Source organism: Pseudophryne corroboree, chromosome 6, assembly GCF_028390025.1.
Source record: "Pseudophryne corroboree isolate aPseCor3 chromosome 6, aPseCor3.hap2, whole genome shotgun sequence".
In the NCBI taxonomy this organism is placed as follows: domain Eukaryota; kingdom Metazoa; phylum Chordata; class Amphibia; order Anura; family Myobatrachidae; genus Pseudophryne; species Pseudophryne corroboree.
Genome location: NC_086449.1, coordinates 841,807,080 through 841,827,346, shown reverse-complemented (window position 1 = coordinate 841,827,346; position 20,267 = coordinate 841,807,080). Strand labels below are relative to the sequence as shown.

The 20,267-nt window shown below is 46.8% G+C and overlaps 1 protein-coding gene across 1 annotated transcript in view; it reads right to left on the bottom strand.

Annotated features, from left to right (window-relative positions):
* SLC15A5 (solute carrier family 15 member 5) overlaps positions 1–20,267 on the bottom strand; it is a 104,382-nt gene that overhangs the window by 17,996 nt on the left and 66,119 nt on the right. The window contains exon 4 of the mRNA XM_063930646.1: positions 6,999–7,130. Within this exon, the coding sequence (XP_063786716.1) occupies positions 6,999–7,130 (132 nt within the window). The remainder of the gene's footprint in view (positions 1–6,998; positions 7,131–20,267) is intronic.

The window sequence follows — 20,267 nt, the reverse complement described above, 5'->3', positions numbered from 1 at the left end:
GCCTTGCAGCCTGGGACTCTCCGTCATCCTCCTCCCCAGGAGGATCCATCCTCCCCTGGGAGGCTCCCAGGGGAAACACTGCAGGCTTTTAAGAAGAACCAGGGCCTAGGAGCTATACACTGAATGTCCAGATGTATATACTGCTGCACCTGTGTATAATGTCCAGATGTATATACTGCTGCACCTGTATGTAATGCCCACATGTATATACCGCTGCACCTGTGTATAATGTCCACATGTATATACTGCTGCACCTGTGTATAATACCCAGATGTATATACCGCTGCACTTGTGTATAATACCCAGATCTATATACCGCTGCACCTGTGTATAATGCTCAGATGTATATACTGCTGTACCTGTGTATAATACCCGCATGTATATACTGCTGCACCTGTGTATAATGCCCACATGTATATACTGCTGTACCTGTGTATAATGCCCACATGACTATACCCGCTACACCTGTGTATAATGCCCACATGAATATACCGCTGCACCTGTGTATAATGCCCACATGTATATACCGCTGCACCTACGTATAATGCCCACATGTATATACCGCTGCACCTACGTATAATGCCCACATGTATATACTGCTGTACCTGTGTATAATGCCCACATGAATATAACGCTGCACCTGTGTATAATGCCCACATGAATATACCGCTGCACCTGTGTATAATGCCCACATGTATATACCGCTGCACTTGTGTATAATACCCAGATGTATATACTGCTGCACTTGTGTATAATACCCAGATGTATATACCGCTGCACCTGTGTATAATGCTCACATGTATATACTGCTGTACCTGTGTATAATACCCGCATGTATATACTGCTGCACTTGTGTATAATGCCTGCATGTATATACCCGCTACACCTGTGTATAATGCCCACATGAATATACCGCTGCAACTGTGTATAATGCCCACATGAATATACCGCTGCAACTGTGTATAATGCCCACATGTATATACCGCTGCACCTGTGTATAAGGCCCACATGTATATACTGCTGCTCCTATGTATAATGCGCACATGTATACACCGCTGCACCTGTGTATAATGCCCAGATGTATATACTGCTGTACCTGTGTATAATACCCACATGTATATACTGCTGCACCTGTGTATAATGCTCGCATGTATATACCGCTACACCTGTGTATAATGCCCACATGAATATACCGCTGCACCTGTGTATAATGCCCACATGAATATACCGCTGCACCTGTGTATAATGCCCACATGTATATACTGCTGCACCTGTGTATAATGCCCACATGTATATACCGCTGCACCTGTGTATAATGTCCACATGTATACACCGCTGCTCCTGTGTATAATGCCTACATGTATATACTGCTGCACCTGTGTATACTGCCCACATGTATATTAGAGATGAGTGGGTTCGGTTCGTCGAAATCTGAACCCTCCCGAACTTCACGTGGTTTTCACAGGTCCGAGGCAGCCTCGGTTCTTCCCGCCTTGCTCGGTTAACCCGAACGAGGCTGAACGTCATCATCCCGCTGTCGGGTTCTCGCTAGATTCGTATTCCGTATAAAGAACCGTGCGTCGCCGCCATTTTCACTCATGTATTGTAGATTGAGCGGAGAGGATGTGGCTATGTTCTCTGCCTGAAAAGCTCAATATCTGTGCTCAGTGTGCTGCATTGTGGTGACCAGTATATATAGTAGTACAGTGCTGCATTGTGGTGACCACCAGTATATAGTAGTATAGTACAGTAGGCCATTGCTGTATCTTGCAGCACCGTGTCAGACTCAGTTCTAGTATCCTAATCAGTGCTCAATATCTGTGCTGCATTGTTATGACCAGTATATAGTAGTACAGTATAGTAGCATTGTGGTGACCACCAGTATATAGTAGTACAGTACAGTAGGCCATTGATGTATCTTGCTGCTCTGTGTCACTTCTAGTATCCTGATCAGTGCTCAATATCTGTGCTGCATTGTGGTGACCAGTATATAGTAGTGCAGTGCTGCATTGTGGTGACCACCAGTATATAGTAGTACCATAGTACAGTAGGCCATAGCGTTATCTTGCTGCACCGTGTCACTTCTAGTATCCTGATCAGTGCTTAATATCTGTGCTCAGTGTCAGTGCTGCATTGTGGTGACCAGTATACTACAGTACAATAGTCCAGTGCTGTTCTCGCTGCTCAGTGTCAGTTCTCCGTACTATCATCAGTGCTCAGTATCATCAGTGCTCAGTATCATCAGTGCTCAGTATCATCAGTGCTCAGTATAATCAGTTCTCAGTATAATCAGTGCGCTGTTAGACGTGCGCCCATTTTCCACCATTAGTGCATTGGGATTTAGACAATTGATGAAGTTATTGTGTCCCCGGTACAAAATCCCATCTAGATTCCACTTCACTAGGCAGGCGATAGCGAGATTTTACCAATTAATATCAGTGATTTATAATTATTAATTACAGTGATTTTGCCAAATAATACCATTGATTAGTACGAATAATTCCTGTGATTTTGTCATTTTCTTCCAGTGATTTGGACTAATAATACCATTGATTAGAACGAATAATTCCTGTGATATTGAGGTGTTTGTGTCGCTTAGCTTAGCCATCTAGCGACCTTGATGCACCTCTTTTTCTCTTTGCATCATGTGCTGTTTGGGGACTATTTTTTTAAGTGCCATCCTGTCTGACACTGCAGTGCCACTCCTAGATGGGCCTGGTGTTTGTGTCGGCCACTTGGGTCGCTTAGCTTAGTCACACAGCAACCTCGGTGCAAATTTTAGGACTAAAAATAATATTGTGAGGTGTGAGGTGTTCAGAATAGACTGGAAATGAGTGGAAATTGTGGTTATTGAGGTTAATAATACTATAGGATCAAAATTACCCCAAAATTCTAGGATTTTAGCTGTTTTTGAGGTTTTTTTAAAAATCACCCGAATCCAAAACACGTCCGAATCCAAAACCTGAAAGGGTGGTTTTGCCAAAACGCGTCCGAATCCAAAACACGGCCGCGGACCCGAATCCAAAACCAAAACACAAAACCCGAAAAATGTCTGGTGCACATCTCGAATGTATATACTGCTGCCCCTGTGTATAATGCCCACATGTATATATACCGCTGCACCTGTGTATAATGCCCACATGTATATACCGCTGCACTTGTGTATAATGCCCACATGTATATACCGCTGCACCTGTGTATAATGCTCATATGTATATACCGCTGCACCTGTGTATAATGCCCAGATGTATATACTGCTACACCTGTGTATAATGCCCACATGTATATACTGCTGCACCTGTGTATAATGCCCACATGTGTATATATAGCTGCACCTGTGTATAATGCCCACATGTATATATACTGCTGCACCTGGGTATAATGTCCACATGTATATACTGCTGCACCTGTGTATAATGGCCACATGTATATATAGCTGCACCTGTGTATAATGCCCACATGTATATATACTGCTGCACCTGGGTATAATGTCCACATGTATATACTGCTGCACCTGTGTATAATGGCCACATGTGTGTATATATAGCTGCACCTGTGTATCAGGGACGTGCAGTCAGGGGAGGCAGTGCCTCACCTGTCATTAATGAGTAAAATAATACAAAGAAGATACTTATGACACATAAGTTTCTTCTTTATTATTTTACTCATGATTAAATCAGTTTGGGAGGCACCGATCGTGGTGCCTCCCGTACCGACTGATAAAAGATATGGGAGCGGGGGGCGGGTGCGGGCCTAACAATGGGCAGGAAAAGCCCATTGAAATTGTATGGGAAAGCGGCACCATTAGAGGTGCCGCTTTCCTACAGGGACGTGCTTTCAACCTATGAAAGCACGTCCCCTGTCAGTGAGGCCACAGTGATTGGCCAGCGGATCCGTCACTGGATCCGCTGTCAATCACTGTGTGGGCCTCGGTGGCGGCGGAGGTGCGGGCGGCGGAGGTGCGGGATGCGGCGGGCCGGGCGGCGGAGGTGCTGGCGGCGGTGATGCGGACGACGGTAGCGGCGGGACGCGGCATTACCTACAGTTCAGCAGAGTTTGGCAGCGGAAGCGGTACCCATTTCAAAAATGGCGCCTCAGCGTCATTTTTGAAATTCAAGATGGCCGCCGCGAGCCGGCTCGCCGCGTCATCGCCCCGCCCCCTCCGCTGACTTATATAAGTCAGCGCGAGGCAGCGGCTGTCAGTCCGACGGCGGAGGAGGAGCTGAGAAGAGCTCCTGAAGACCGAAGACGCCGGAAGTCCTGGATGGGCGGTGGCTCTGCAAAAGAGCTTAGCAGCCGCCGCCCACCAGGTGAAGATGCCGCCGCCCATCCAGGACTTCCGGCGTCTTCGGTCTTCAGGAGCTCTTCTCAGCTCCTCCTCCGCCGTCGGACTGACAGCCGCTGCCTCGCGTCAGCGGAGGGGGCGGGGCGATGACGCGGCGAGCCATGATTGGCTTAGCGGCGGCCATCTTGAATTTCAAAAATGACGCTGAGGCGCCATTTTTGAAATGGGTACCGCTTCCGCTGCCAAACTCTGCTGAACTGTAAGTAATGCCGCGTCCCGCCGCTACCGTCGTCCGCATCACCGCCGCCAGCACCTCCGCCGCCCGCACCTCCGCCGCCACCGAGGCCCACACAGTGATTGACAGCGGATCCAGTGACGGATCCGCTGGCCAATCACTGTGGCCTCACTGACAGGGGACGTGCTTTCATAGGTTGAAAGCACGTCCCTGTAGGAAAGCGGCACCTCTAATGGTGCCGCTTTCCCATACAATTTCAATGGGCTTTTCCTGCCCATTGTTAGGCCCCACCCGCACCCCGCTCCCATATCTTTTATCAGTCGGTACGGGAGGCACCACGATCGGTGCCTCCCAAACTGATTTAATCATGAGTAAAATAATAAAGAAGATACTTATGTGTCATAAGTATCTTCTTTGTATTATTTTACTCATTAATGACAGGGGAGGCACTGCCTCCCCTGCCTCCCCTGACTGCACGTCCCTGCCCCCCAGCTGGTTCTGCCTGGTGCTGGTTTTAGCGGTGGGGGGGAACTGCATTTTTTTGTGTGTGCGGGGGATGGGGGGGGGGTTAGTTGCAGTGCCTCCCCAGCCCCTGACCTCACCGCACGTCACTGTTCTCAGAATGTGTGCCGTGGCACCTGGGGTACCTGGGGGCGCTTGCAGGGGTGCCCTGAGTTGGTGGTCCAGGACCAATTAAAATTATTTATGGTCAATGTAATAGGCAAAATCAGCGCCGGTGGCCGACAATATTAAAATATGTGGAAAAACAATTTACTTAATTTAATATTTATTTTCTACATTTCTCAATAAGAAACTTATAGCCTAGGAGAGCCGTGAAGAAAATTCTGACGCTCTAGGGCGCCGTTCACACCATATAAGAAAACGGTTCCTGTAGTTCCTTTATAACCCCCCCACCCCCCCATGTCATCTGTGGCCAGTAGGACCAGGGCAGGATGTGTATTAGCTATGAGACCCCCACTCATCCCATCCAGACCAGAGTGCTCGCTCACATACAGTAATGTGCAGGTAATACGGCTTCCAGCTGCGGCCACTTCTGCTATTATTGTCCAGTAATGACAGATATTCTGTTGCTGGGAATCGGGCGACTCAGAGAGCGCTCTCCCACGATGTGACTCCCTGGAACAGCTCATCGTGTCCAGCAACATCACAACCTATCGCAGTGCGCAGGAAAATTGAGCAATGTTCAGCAAACGTGTGCAGCCAAACACCGGCCGCACATCACCGCTGACTCATGTCCGACATCCCGGGGGAAACAAATCATTTATTACATGAATCCTGATGACTGGAAATTAGTCTTTCCATAGCATACCTCCCGATATCGGGAGACGGGGAAGTGCGACTCCCAGGCACGCCGAAAGGGACATGACTTGCATAAAAGGGGGCGTGGCTTCGCAGAGTGCCACGATCACAAGCCACTCCCCCAGTTTCCATCACTATGCGGGCATGCCCATCGCTCTGTGAGCAGACCCTCTGTTTCCCGTGGCACTGCGTCTATTCTCCGGCGAGTTGAAGTGACATCATCCCCGGAGATGTGCTCTGCGCTGTTACCAGCGACGGGCTGCTGTCTGTGATGAGGTGAAGTGACATCGTCCCCGGAGGTGTGCTCTGCGCTGTTACCAGCGACGGGCTGCTGTCTGCGGCAAGGTGAAGTGACATCGTCCCCGGAGGTGTGCTCTGCGCTGTTGCCAGTGACGGGCTGCTGTCTGCGGCGAGGTGAAGTGACATCATCCCCGGAGGTGTGCTTTGCGCTGTTAACAGCGACGGGCTGCTGTCTGCGGTGAGGTGAAGTGACATCATCCCCGGAGGTGTGCTCTGCGCTGTTACCAGTGACGGGCTGCTGTCTGCGGCGAGGTGAAGTGACATCATCCCCGGAGGTGTGCTCTGCGCTGTTACCAGCGACGGGCTGCTGTGTAATGCACAGCACCCAGCGGAGACGGTATTACATAGCAGCTGATTGTTAGGAGTCACTTCCAATTTCTTTAAGATTAGAAACACATTTTTACAAGATTCCAGGTTTTGAAATATTCTCCACTAAACGATTCCCTTCCTGGGACCTTAGTGCGGAAGATTCTAGAGAAATTGCAATGTCTGATCCTAGGACCTGAGCTCCAGGTCTAGCAGTAGAACGTTACCACCTGTTTGTTTTGTTTCCCATTTCCATAAGGAGATATAGCACAATTAATTCAGAAAAATAGATCCACAAGAATCCAAAAAGGAGGCAATGTCCTCTTCTAGAGACACTGGGAGGGTCGCGGCTCCTAAACTATAACATTATTCTGTAATGACCTCTATACACCACATAAGGTAATATATTCATACCACTAGTGTATTATATAGATATTATCAGAGCTCCCTACTAGTCCCCAGGATAGTCTGACTGGCAATATGGAAGCGGAACACTAATGGAGCATAATATCTGTGATGAGTTAGATAATAGTGCAAACCCCAGACACTTACCTTCTGATGCTATAAACACTGATCGGATGAGAAGTGCTCCTAAAAAGCAGCCCATTGCCTGGAAGAGAGTCATAACGGCCATGCAGATGCTTCTGATCCGAATCGGAGCCAGGCGAAATATTATAAAGGAACCTGGAGATACAGCAATTGGAGTAGGGGTACTGTAATCAGGGTGAGGAATCAGTATAGGACTGAGGAAGACAGTAATCGGTGTAAGGAATCAGTAATAGAAGTGAGGTGTCAGTAATCAGGGTGAGGAATCAGGAATAGGAGTGAGGAATCAGTAATGGGAGTGAGGGGTCAGTAATCAGGGTGAGGAATCAGTAACAGGAGTGAGGGGTCAGTAATCGGGGTGAGGAATCAGTAATAGAAGTGAGGGGTCAGTAATCAGGGTGAGGAATCAGTAATAGGACTGAGGGGTCAGTAATCAGGGTGAGGAATCAGTAATAGGAGCGAGGGGTTTGTAATCAGGGTAAGGAATCAGTATAGGACTGAGGAGGACAGTAATCAGGGTGAGGAATCAGTAATAGGACTGAGGGTTCAGTAATCAGGGTGAGGAATCAGTAATAGGAGCGAGGGGTTTGTAATCAGGGTAAGGAATCAGTATAGGACTGAGGAGGAGAGTAATCAGGGTGAGGAATCAGTAATAGGAGTGAGGGGTCAGTAATCAAGGTGAGGAATCAGTAATAGGACAGAGGGGTCAGTAATCAGGGTGAGGAATCGGTAATAGGAATGAGGGGTCAGTAATCAGGGTGAGGAATCAGTATAGGACTGAGGAGGACCGTAATCAGGGTGAGGAATCAGGAATAGGAGTGAGGAATCAGTAATGGGAGTGAGGGGTCAGTAATCAGGGTGAGGAATCAGAAATAGGAGTGAGGGGTCAGTAATCAGGGTGAGGAATCAGTAATAGGACTGAGGGGTCAGTAATCAGGGTAAGGAATCAGTAATAGGAGCGAGGGGTTTGTAATCAGGGTAAGGAATCAGTATAGGACTGAGGAGGACAGTAATCAGGGTGAGGAATCAGTAATAGGACTGAGGGGTCAGTAATCAGGGTAAGGAATCAGTAATAGGAGCGAGGGGTTTGTAATCAGGGTAAGGAATCAGTATAGGACTGAGGAGGACAGTAATCAGGGTGAGGAATCAGTAATAGACCTGAGGGGTCAGTAATCAGGGTGAGGAATCAGTAATAGGAGTGAGGGGTCAGTAATCAGGGTGAGGAATCAGTAATAGGAATGAGGGGTCAGTAATCAGGGTGAGGAATCAGTAATAGAAGTGAGGGGTCAGTAATCAGGGTAAGGAATCAGTAATAGGAGCGATGGGTCAGTAATCAGGGTGAGGAATCAATATAGGACTGAGGGGTCAGTAATCAGGGTGAGGAATCAGTAATAGGAGCGAGGAGTTTGTAATCAGTGTAAGGAATCAGTATAGGACTGAGGAGGACAGTAATCAGGGTGAGGAATCAGTAATAGGACTGAGGGGGCAGTAATCTGGGTGAGGAATCAGTAATAGGAGCGAGGGGTCAGTAATCAGGGTGAGGAATCAGTATAGGACTGAGGAGGACAGTAATCAGGGTGAGGAATCAGTCATAGAAGTAAGGGGTCAGTAATCAAAGTCAGGAATCAGTATAGGACTGAGGGGTCAGTAATCAGGGTGAGGAATCAGTAATAGGAGCGAGGGGTCAGTAATCAGGGTGAGGAATCAGTAATAGGAGCGAGGGATCAGTAATCAGGGTAAGGAATCAGTATAGGACTGAGGGGTCAGTAATCGGGGTAAGGAATCAGTAATAGGAGCGAGGGGTCATTAATCAGGGTAAGGAATCAGTATAGAACTGAGGAAGACAGTAATCGGGGTAAGGAATCAGTAATAGAAGTGAGGGGTCAGTAATCAGGGTAAGGAATCAGTATAGGACTGAGGAGGACAGTAATCAGGGTGAGGAATCAGTAATAGGAGTGAGTGGTCAGTAATCAGGGTGACGAATCAGTAAAAGGAGTGAGGGGTTTGAAATCAGGGTGAGGAATCAGTAATAGGAGCGAGGGGTCAGTAATCAGGGTAAGGGATCAATATAGGACTGAGGAATACACTAATCGGGGTATGGAATCAGTAATAGAAGTGAGGGGTCAGTAATCAGGGTGGGGAATCAGTAATAGGAGTGAGGGGTCAGTAATCAGGGTGAGGAATCAGTAATAGGGCTGAGGACGTCAGTAATCGTGAGGAATCAGTAATAGGAGTGAGGGGTTTGTAATCAAGGTGAGGAATCAATAATAGGACAGAAAGGTCAGTAATCAAGGTGAGGAATCAGTAATAGGACAGAGGTGTCAGTAATCAGGGTGAGGAATCATTAATAGGAATGAGGGGTCAGTAATCAGGGTGAGGAATCAGTATAGGACTGAGGAGGACAGTAATCAGGGTGAGGAATCAGTAATAGGACTGAGGGGTCAGTAATCAGGGTGAGGAATCAGTAATAGGAGCGAGGGGTTTGTAATCAGGGTAAGGAATCAGTATAGGACTGAGGAGGACAGTACTCAGGGCGAGGAATCAGTAATAGGACTGAGGGGTCAGTAATCAGGGTGAGGAATCAGTAATAGGAGCGAGGGGTTTGTAATCGGGGTAAGGAATCAGTATAGAACTGAGGAGGACAGTAATCAGGGTGAGGAATCAGTAATAGGAGTGAGGGGTCAGTAATCAGGGTAAGGAATCAGTAATAGGAGTGAGAGGTCAGTAATCAGGGTGAGGAATCAGTAATAGGAATGAGGGGTCAGTAATCAGGGTGAGGAATCAGTAATAGGAGTGAGGGGTCAGTAATCAGGGTGAGGAATCAGTATAGGACTGAGGAGGACAGTAATCAGGGTGAGGAATCAGTAATAGGACTGAGGGGTCAGTAATCAGGGTGAGGAATCATTAATAGGAGTGAGGGGTCAGTGATCAGGGTGAGGAATCAGTATAGGACTGAGGAGGACAGTAATCAGGGTGAGGAATCGGTAATAGAAGTGAGAGGTCAGTAATCAGGGTGAGGAATCAGTAATAGGAGCGATGGGTCAGTAATCAGGGTGAGGAATCAGTAATAGAAGTGAGGGGTCAGTAATGAGGGTGAGGAATCATTAATAGGAATGAGGGGTCAGTAATCAGGGTGAGGAATCAGTAATAGAAGTGAGGGGTCAGTAATCAGGGTGAGGAATTAGTATAGGACTGAGGAGGACAGTAATCAGGGTGAGGAATCAGTAATAGAAGTGAGAGGTCAGTAATAAGGGTGAGGAATCAGTAATAGGAGCGATGGGTCAGTAATCAGGGTGAGGAATCAGTAATAGAAGTGAGGGGTCAGTAATGAGGGTGAGGAATCAGTAATAGGAGTGAGGGGTCTGTAATCGGGGTAAGGAATCAATAATAGAAGTGAGGGGTCAGTAATCAGGGTGATGAATCAGTAATAGGCGTGAGGGGTCAGTAATCGGGGTGACGAATCAGTAATAGAAGTGTGGGGTCAGTAATCAGGGTGAGGAATCAGTATAGGACTGAGGAGGACAGTAATCAGGGTGAGGAATCAGTAATAAGACTGAGGGGTCAGTAATCAGGGTGAGGAATCAGTAATAGGAGCGAGGGGTCAGTAATCAGGGTAAGGAATCAGTATAGGACTGAGGAAGACAGTAATCGGGGTATGGAATCAGTAATAGAAGTGAGGGGTCAGTAATCAGGGTGAGGAATCAGTAATAGGAGTGAGGGGTCAGTAATCAGGGTGAGGAATCAGTAAAAAGAGTGAGGGGTTTGTAATCAAGGTGAGGAATCAATAATAGGACAGAAAGGTCAGTAATCAAGGTGAGGAATCAGTAATAGGACAGAGGGGTCAGTAATCAGGGTGAGGAATCAGTAATAGGACAGAGGTGTCAGTAATCAGGGTGAGGAAACAGTAATAGGAGTGAGGGGTCAGTAATGAGGGTGAGGAATCAGTAATAGGCGTGAGGGGTCAGTAATCTGGGTGATGAATCAGTAATAGAAGTGAGGGGTCAGTAATCAGGGTGAGGAATCAGTATAGGACTGAGGAGGACAGTAATCAGGGTGAGGAATCAGTAATAGACCTGGGGGGTCCGTAATCAGGGTGAGGAATCAGTAATAGGAGCGAGGGGTTTGTAATCAGGGTAAGGAATCAGTATAGGACTGAGGAGGACAGTAATCAGGGTGAGGAATCCGTAATAGGAGAGAGGGGTCAGTAATCAGGGTGAGGAATCAGTAATAGGAGTGAGTGGTCAGTAATCAGGGTGACGAATCAGTAATAGGACTGAGGGGTCAGTAATCAGGGTGAGGAATCAGTAATAGAAGCGAGGGGTCAGTAATCAGGGTAAGGGATCAGTATAGGACTGAGGAAGACAGTAATCGGGGTATGGAATCAGTAATAGAAGTGAGGGGTCAGTAATCAGGGTGGGGAATCAGTAATAGGAGTGAGGGGTCAGTAATCAGGGTGAGGAATCAGTAATAGGGCTGAGGACGTCAGTAATCGTGAGGAATCAGTAATAGGAGTGAGGGGTTTGTAATCAAGGTGAGGAATCAATAATAGGACAGAAAGGTCAGTAATCAAGGTGAGGAATCAGTAATAGGACAGAGGTGTCAGTAATCAGGGTGAGGAATCATTAATAGGAATGAGGGGTCAGTAATCAGGGTGAGGAATCAGTATAGGACTGAGGAGGACAGTAATCAGGGTGAGGAATCAGTAATAGGACTGAGGGGTCAGTAATCAGGGTGAGGAATCAGTAATAGGAGCGAGGGGTTTGTAATCAGGGTAAGGAATCAGTATAGGACTGAGGAGGACAGTACTCAGGGCGAGGAATCAGTAATAGGACTGAGGGGTCAGTAATCAGGGTGAGGAATCAGTAATAGGAGCGAGGGGTTTGTAATCGGGGTAAGGAATCAGTATAGAACTGAGGAGGACAGTAATCAGGGTGAGGAATCAGTAATAGGAGTGAGGGGTCAGTAATCAGGGTGAGGAATCAGTAATAGGAGTGAGAGGTCAGTAATCAGGGTGAGGAATCAGTAATAGGAATGAGGGGTCAGTAATCAGGGTGAGGAATCAGTAATAGGAGTGAGGGGTCAGTAATCAGGGTGAGGAATCAGTATAGGACTGAGGAGGACAGTAATCAGGGTGAGGAATCAGTAATAGGACTGAGGGGTCAGTAATCAGGGTGAGGAATCATTAATAGGAGTGAGGGGTCAGTGATCAGGGTGAGGAATCAGTATAGGACTGAGGAGGACAGTAATCAGGGTGAGGAATCAGTAATAGAAGTGAGAGGTCAGTAATCAGGGTGAGGAATCAGTAATAGGAGCGATGGGTCAGTAATCAGGGTGAGGAATCAGTAATAGAAGTGAGGGGTCAGTAATGAGGGGGAGGAATCAGTAATAGGAATGAGGGGTCAGTAATCAGGGTGAGGAATCAGTAATAGAAGTGAGGGGTCAGTAATCAGGGTGATGAATCAGTAATAGGCGTGAGGGGTCAGTAATCAGGGTGAGGAATCAGTATAGGACTGAGGAGGACAGTAATCAGGGTGAGGAATCAGTAATAAGACTGAGGGGTCAGTAATCAGGGTGAGGAATCAGTAATAGGAGCGAGGGGTCAGTAATCAGGGTAAGGAATCAGTATAGGACTGAGGAAGACAGTAATCGGGGTATGGAATCAGTAATAGAAGTGAGGGGTCAGTAATCAGGGTGAGGAATCAGTAATAGGAGTGAGGAGTCAGTAATCGGTGAGGAATCAGTAATAGGAGTGAGGGGTCAGTAATCAGGGTGAGGAATCAGTAAAAAGAGTGAGGGGTTTGTAATCAAGGTGAGGAATCAATAATAGGACAGAAAGGTCAGTAATCAAGGTGAGGAATCAGTAATAGGACAGAGGGGTCAGTAATCAGGGTGAGGAATCAGTAATAGGACAGAGGTGTCAGTAATCAGGGTGAGGAAACAGTAATAGGAGTGAGGGGTCAGTAATGAGGGTGAGGAATCAGTAATAGGAGTGAGGGGTCAGTAAACGGGGTAAGGAATCAATAATAGAAGTGAGGGGTCAGTAATCAGGGTGATGAATCAGTAATAGGCGTGAGGGGTCAGTAATCTGGGTGATGAATCAGTAATAGAAGTGAGGGGTCAGTAATCAGGGTGAGGAATCAGTATAGGACTGAGGACAGTAATCAGGGTGAGGAATCAGTAATAGGAGCGATGGGTCAGTAATCAGGGTGAGGAATCAGTAATAGAAGTGAGGGGTCAGTAATGAGGGTGAGGAATCAGTAATAGGAGTGAGGGGTCTGTAATCGGGGTAAGGAATCAATAATAGAAGTGAGGGGTCAGTAATCAGGGTGATGAATCAGTAATAGGCGTGAGGGGTCAGTAATCAGGGTGAGGAATCAGTATAGGACTGAGGAGGACAGTAATCAGGGTGAGGAATCAGTAATAAGACTGAGGGGTCAGTAATCAGGGTGAGGAATCAGTAATAGGAGCGAGGGGTCAGTAATCAGGGTAAGGAATCAGTATAGGACTGAGGAAGACAGTAATCGGGGTATGGAATCAGTAATAGAAGTGAGGGGTCAGTAATCAGGGTGAGGAATCAGTAATAGGAGTGAGGAGTCAGTAATCGGTGAGGAATCAGTAATAGGAGTGAGGGGTCAGTAATCAGGGTGAGGAATCAGTAAAAAGAGTGAGGGGTTTGTAATCAAGGTGAGGAATCAATAATAGGACAGAAAGGTCAGTAATCAAGGTGAGGAATCAGTAATAGGACAGAGGGGTCAGTAATCAGGGTGAGGAATCAGTAATAGGACAGAGGTGTCAGTAATCAGGGTGAGGAAACAGTAATAGGAGTGAGGGGTCAGTAATGAGGGTGAGGAATCAGTAATAGGAGTGAGGGGTCAGTAAACGGGGTAAGGAATCAATAATAGAAGTGAGGGGTCAGTAATCAGGGTGATGAATCAGTAATAGGCGTGAGGGGTCAGTAATCTGGGTGATGAATCAGTAATAGAAGTGAGGGGTCAGTAATCAGGGTGAGGAATCAGTATAGGACTGAGGACAGTAATCAGGGTGAGGAATCAGTAATAGACCTGAGGGGTCCGTAATCAGGGTGAGGAATCAGTAATAGGAGCGAGGGATCAGTAATCAGGGTAAGGAATCAGTATAGGACTGAGGAGGACAGTAATCGGGGTAAGGAATCAGTAATAGGAGCGAGTGGTCAGTAATCAGGGTGAGGAATCAGTAATAGGAGTGAGGGGTCAGTAATCAGGGTGAGGAATCAGTAATAGGACTGAGGGGTCAGTAATCGGGGTAAGGAATCAGTAATAGGAGCGAGGGGTCATTAATCAGGGTAAGGAATCAGTATAGAACTGAGGAAGACCGTAATCGGGGTAAGGAATCAGTAATAGAAGTGAGGGGTCAGTAATCAGGGTGAGTAATCAGCAATAGGAGCAATGGGTCAGTAATCAGGGTAAGGAATCAGTATAGGACTGAGGAGGACAGTAATCAGGGTGAGGAATCAGTAATAGGAGCGAGGGGTCAGTAGTCAGGGTGAGGAATCAGTAATAAGACTGAGGGGTCAGTAATCAGGGTGAGGAATCAGTAATAGGAGCAAGGGGTCAGTAATCAGGGTAAGGAATCAGTATAGGACTGAGGAGGACAGTAATCAGGGTGAGGAATCAGTAATAGGAGCGAGGGGTCAGTAATCAGGGTGATGAATCAGTAATAAGACTGAGGGGTCAGTAATCAGGGTGAGGAATCAGTAATAGGAGCGAGGGGTCAGTAGTCAGGGTAAGGAATCAGTAATAGGACTGAGGAAGACAGTAATCGGGGTATGGAATCAGTAATAGAAGTGAGGGGTCAGTAATCAGGGTGAGGAATCAGTATAGGACTGAGGAGGACAGTAATCAGGGTGAGGAATCAGTAATAGACCTGAGGGGTCCGTAATCAGGGTGAGGAATCAGTAATAGGAGCGAGGGATCAGTAATCAGGGTAAGGAATCAGTATAGGACTGAGGAGGACAGTAATCGGGGTAAGGAATAAGTAATAGGAGCGAGTGGTCAGTAATCAGGGTGAGGAATCAGTAATAGGAGTGAGGGGTCAGTAATCAGGGTGAGGAATCAGTAATAGGACTGAGGGGTCAGTAATCGGGGTAAGGAATCAGTAATAGGAGCGAGGGGTCATTAATCAGGGTAAGGAATCAGTATAGAACTGAGGAAGACCGTAATCGGGGTAAGGAATCAGTAATAGAAGTGAGGGGTCAGTAATCAGGGTGAGTAATCAGCAATAGGAGCAATGGGTCAGTAATCAGGGTAAGGAATCAGTATAGGACTGAGGAGGACAGTAATCAGGGTGAGGAATCAGTAATAGGAGCGAGGGGTCAGTAGTCAGGGTGAGGAATCAGTAATAAGACTGAGGGGTCAGTAATCAGGGTGAGGAATCAGTAATAGGAGCAAGTGGTCAGTAATCAGGGTAAGGAATCAGTATAGGACTGAGGAGGACAGTAATCAGGGTGAGGAATCAGTAATAGGAGCGAGGGGTCAGTAATCAGGGTGATGAATCAGTAATAAGACTGAGGGGTCAGTAATCAGGGTGAGGAATCAGTAATAGGAGTGAGGAGTCAGTAATCGGTGAGGAATCAGTAATAGGAGTGAGGGGTCAGTAATCAGGGTGAGGAATCAGTAAAAAGAGTGAGGGGTTTGTAATCAAGGTGAGGAATCAATAATAGGACAGAAAGGTCAGTAATCAAGGTGAGGAATCAGTAATAGGACAGAGGGGTCAGTAATCAGGGTGAGGAATCAGTAATAGGACAGAGGTGTCAGTAATCAGGGTGAGGAAACAGTAATAGGAGTGAGGGGTCAGTAATGAGGGTGAGGAATCAGTAACAGGAGTGAGGGGTCAGTAATCGGGGTAAGGAATCAATAATAGAAGTGAGGGGTCAGTATCAGGGTGATGAATCAGTAATAGGCGTGAGGGGTCAGTAATCGGGGTGACGAATCAGTAATAGCAGTGAGGGGTCAGTAATCAGGGTGAGGAATCAGTATAGGACTGAGGAGGACAGTAATCAGGGTGAGGAATCAGTAATAGGAGCGAGGGGTTTGTAATCAGTGTAAGGAATCAGTATAGGACTGAGGAGGACAGTAATCAGGGTGAGGAATCAGTAATAGGAGAGAGGGGTCAGTAATCAGGGTGAGGAATCAGTAATAGGAGTGAGGGGGCAGTAATCAGGGTGAGGAATCAGTAATAGGAATGAGGGGTCAGTAATCAGGGTGAGGAATCAGTAATAGGAATGAGCGGTCAGTAATCAGGGTGAGGAATCAGTAATAGGAGTGAGGGGTCAGTAATCAGGGTGAGGAATCAGTATAAGACTGAGGAGGACAGTAATCAGGGTGAGGAATCAGTAATAGAAGTGAGGGGTCAGTAATCAGGGTGAGTAATCAGCAATAGGAGCAAGGGGTCAGTAATCAGGGTAAGGAATCAGTATAGGACTGAGGAGGACCGTAATCAGGGTGAGAAATCAGTAATAGGAGCGAGGGGTCAGTAATCAGGGTGAGGAATCAGTAATAAGACTGAGGGGTCAGTAATCAGGGTGAGAAATCAGTAATAGGAGCGAGGGGTCAGTAATCAGGGTGAGGAATCAGTAATAGGAGCGAGGGGTCAGTAATCAGGGTGAGGAATCAGTAATAGGGCTGAGGACGTCGGTAATCTGTGAGGAATCAGTAATAGGAGTGAGGGGTCAGTAATCAGGGTGAGGAATCAGTAAAAGGAGTGAGGGGTTTGTAATCAAGGTGAGGAATCAATAATAGGACAGAAAGGTCAGTAATCAAGGTGAGGAATCAGTAATAGGACAGAGGGGTCAGTAATCAGGGTGAGGAATCAATAATAGGACAGAGGTGTCAGTAATCAGGGTGAGGAATCAGTAATATAAGTGAGGGGTCAGTAATCAGGGTGAGGAATCAGTAATAGGAGTGAGGGGGCAGTAATCAGGGTGAGGAATCAGTAATAGGAATGAGGGGTCAGTAATCAGGGTGAGGAATCAGTAATAGGAATGAGCGGTCAGTAATCGGGGTGACGAATCAGTAATAGGAGCGAGGGATCAGTAATCAGGGTGAGGAATCAGTATTGGACTGAGGAGGACAGTAATCAGGGTGAGGAATCAGTAATAGGACTGAGGGGTCAGTAATCAGGGTGAGGAATCAGTAATAGGAGCGAGGGGTTTGTAATCAGGGTAAGGAATCAGTATAGGACTGAGGAGGACAGTAATCAGGGTGAGGAATCAGTAATAGGAGAGAGGGGTCAGTAATCAGGGTGAGGAATCAGTAATAGGAGTGAGGGGGCAGTAATCAGGGTGAGGAATCAGTAATAGGAATGAGGGGGCAGTAATCAGGGTGAGAAATCAGTAATAGGACTGAGGGGTCAGTAATCGGGGTGAGGAATCAGTAATAGGAGCGAGGGATCAGTAATCAGGGTAAGGAATCAGTATAGGACTGAGGAGGACAGTAATCGGGGTAAGGAATCAGTAATAGAAGCGAGGGGTCAGTAATCAGGGTGAGGAATCAGTAATAGGAGCAAGGGGTCAGTAATCAGGGTAAGGAATCAGTATAGGACTGAGGAGGACAGTAATTAGGGTGAGGAATCAGTAATAGGAGCGAGGGGTCAGTAATCAGGGTGAGGAATCAGTAATAGGAGTGAGGGGTCATTAATCAGGGTAAGGAATCAGTATAGAACTGAGGAAGACAGTAATCGGGGAATGGAATCAGTAATAGAAGTGAGGGGTCAGTAATCAGGGTGAGGAATCAGTAATAGGAGTGAGGGGTCAGTAATCAGGGTGAGGAATCAGTAATAGGAGCGAGGACGTCAGTAATCGGTGAGGAATCAGTAATAGGAGTGAGGGGTCAGTAATCAGGGTGAGGAATCAGTAAAAAGAGTGAGGGGTTTGTAATCAAGGTGAGGAATCAATAATAGGACAGAAAGGTCAGTAATCAAGGAGAGGAATCAGTAACAGGATAGAGGGGTCAGTAATCAGGGTGAGGAATCAGTAATAGGAGTGAGGGGTCAGTAATGAGGGTGAGTAATCAGCAATAGGAGCAAGGGGTCAGTAATCGGGGTAAGGAACCAATAATAGAAGTGAGGGGTCAGTATCAGGGTGATGAATCAGTAATAGGCGTGAGGGGTCAGTAATCGGGGTGACGAATCAGTAATAGAAGTGAGGGGTCAGTAATCAGGGTGAGGAATCAGTAATAGGAGTGAGGGGGCAGTAATCAGGGTGAGGAATCAGTAATAGGAATGAGGGGTCAGTAATCAGGGTGAGGAATCAGTAATAGGAATGAGCGGTCAGTAATCGGGGTGACGAATCAGTAATAGAAGTGAGGGGTCAGTAATCAGGGTGAGGAATCAGTATAGGACTGAGGAGGACAGTAATCAGGGTGAGGAATCAGTAATAGGACTGAGGGGTCAGTAATCAGGGTGAGGAATCAGTAATAGGAGCGAGGGGTTTGTAATCAGGGTAAGGAATCAGTATAGGACTGAGGAGGACAGTAATCAGGGTGAGGAATCAGTAATAGGAGAGAGGGGTCAGTAATCAGGGTGAGGAATCAGTAATAGGAGTGAGGGGGCAGTAATCAGGGTGAGGAATCAGTAATAGGAATGAGGGGTCAGTAATCAGGGTGAGGAATCAGTAATAGGAATGAGCGGTCAGTAATCAGGGTGAGGAATCAGTAATAGGAGTGAGGGGTCAGTAATCAGGGTGAGGAATCAGTATAAGACTGAGGAGGACAGTAATCAGGGTGAGGAATCAGTAATAGAAGTGAGGGGTCAGTAATCAGGGTGAGTAATCAGCAATAGGAGCAAGGGGTCAGTAATCAGGGTAAGGAATCAGTATAGGACTGAGGAGGACAGTAATCAGGGTGAGAAATCAGTAATAGGAGCGAGGGGTCAGTAATCAGGGTGAGGAATCAGTAATAAGACTGAGGGGTCAGTAATCAGAGTGAGGAATCAGTAATAGGAGCGAGGGGTCAGTAATCAGGGTAAGGAATCAGTATAGGACTGAGGAAGACCGTTATCGGGGTATGGAATCAGTAATAGAAGTGAGGGGTCAGTAATCAGGGTGAGGAATCAGTAATAGGAGTGAGGAGTCAGTAATCAGGGTGAGGAATCAGTAATAGGGCTGAGGACGTCGGTAATCTGTGAGGAATCAGTAATAGGAGTGAGGGGTCAGTAATCAGGGTGAGGAATCAGTAAAAGGAGTGAGGGGTTTGTAATCAAGGTGAGGAATCAATAATAGGACAGAAAGGTCAGTAATCAAGGTGAGGAATCAGTAATAGGACAGAGGGGTCAGTAATCAGGGTGAGGAATCAATAATAGGACAGAGGTGTCAGTAATCAGGGTGATGAAACAGTAATAGGAGTGAGGGGTCAGTAATAAGGGTGAGGAATCAGTAATAGGAGTGAGGGGTCAGTAATCAGGGTGATGAATCAGTAATAGGCGTGAGGGGTCAGTAATCAGGGTGAGGAATCAGTATAGGACTGAGGAGGACAGTAATCAGGGTTAGGAATCAGTAATAGACCTGAGGGGTCCGTAATCAGGGTGAGGAATCAGTAATAGGAGCGAGGGGTTTGTAATCAGGGTAAGGAATCAGTATAGGACTGAGGAGGACAGTAATCAGGGTGAGGAATCCGTAATAGGAGAGAGGGGTCAGTAATCAGGGTGAGGAATCAGTAATAGGAGTGAGGGGGCAGTAATCAGGGTGAGGAATCAGTAATAGGACTGAGGGGTCAGTAATCAGGGTGAGGAATCAGTAATAAGAGCGAGGGATCAGTAATCAGGGTAAGGAATCAGTATAGGACTGAGGAGGACAGTAATCGGGGTAAGGAATCAGTAATAGAAGTGAGGGGTCAGTAATCAGGGTGAGTGATCAGCAATAGGAGCAAGGGGTCAGTAATAAGGGTAAGGAATCAGTATAGGACTGAGGAGGACAGTAATCAGGGTGAGGAATCAGTAAAAAGACTGAGGGGTCAGTAATCAGGGTAAGGAATCAGTATAGTACTGAGGAGGACAGAAATTAGGGTGAGGAATCAGTAATAGGAGCGAGGGGTCAGTAATCAGGGTGAGGAATCAGTAATAGGAGTGAGGGGTCATTAATCAGGGTAAGGAATCAGTATAGAACTGAGGAAGACAGTAATCGGGGTATGGAATCAGTAATAGAAGTTAGGGGTCAGTAATCAGGGTGAGGAATCAGTAATAGGAGTGAGGGGTCAGTAATCAGGGTGAGGAATCAGTAAAAGAAGTGAGGGGTTTGTAATCAAG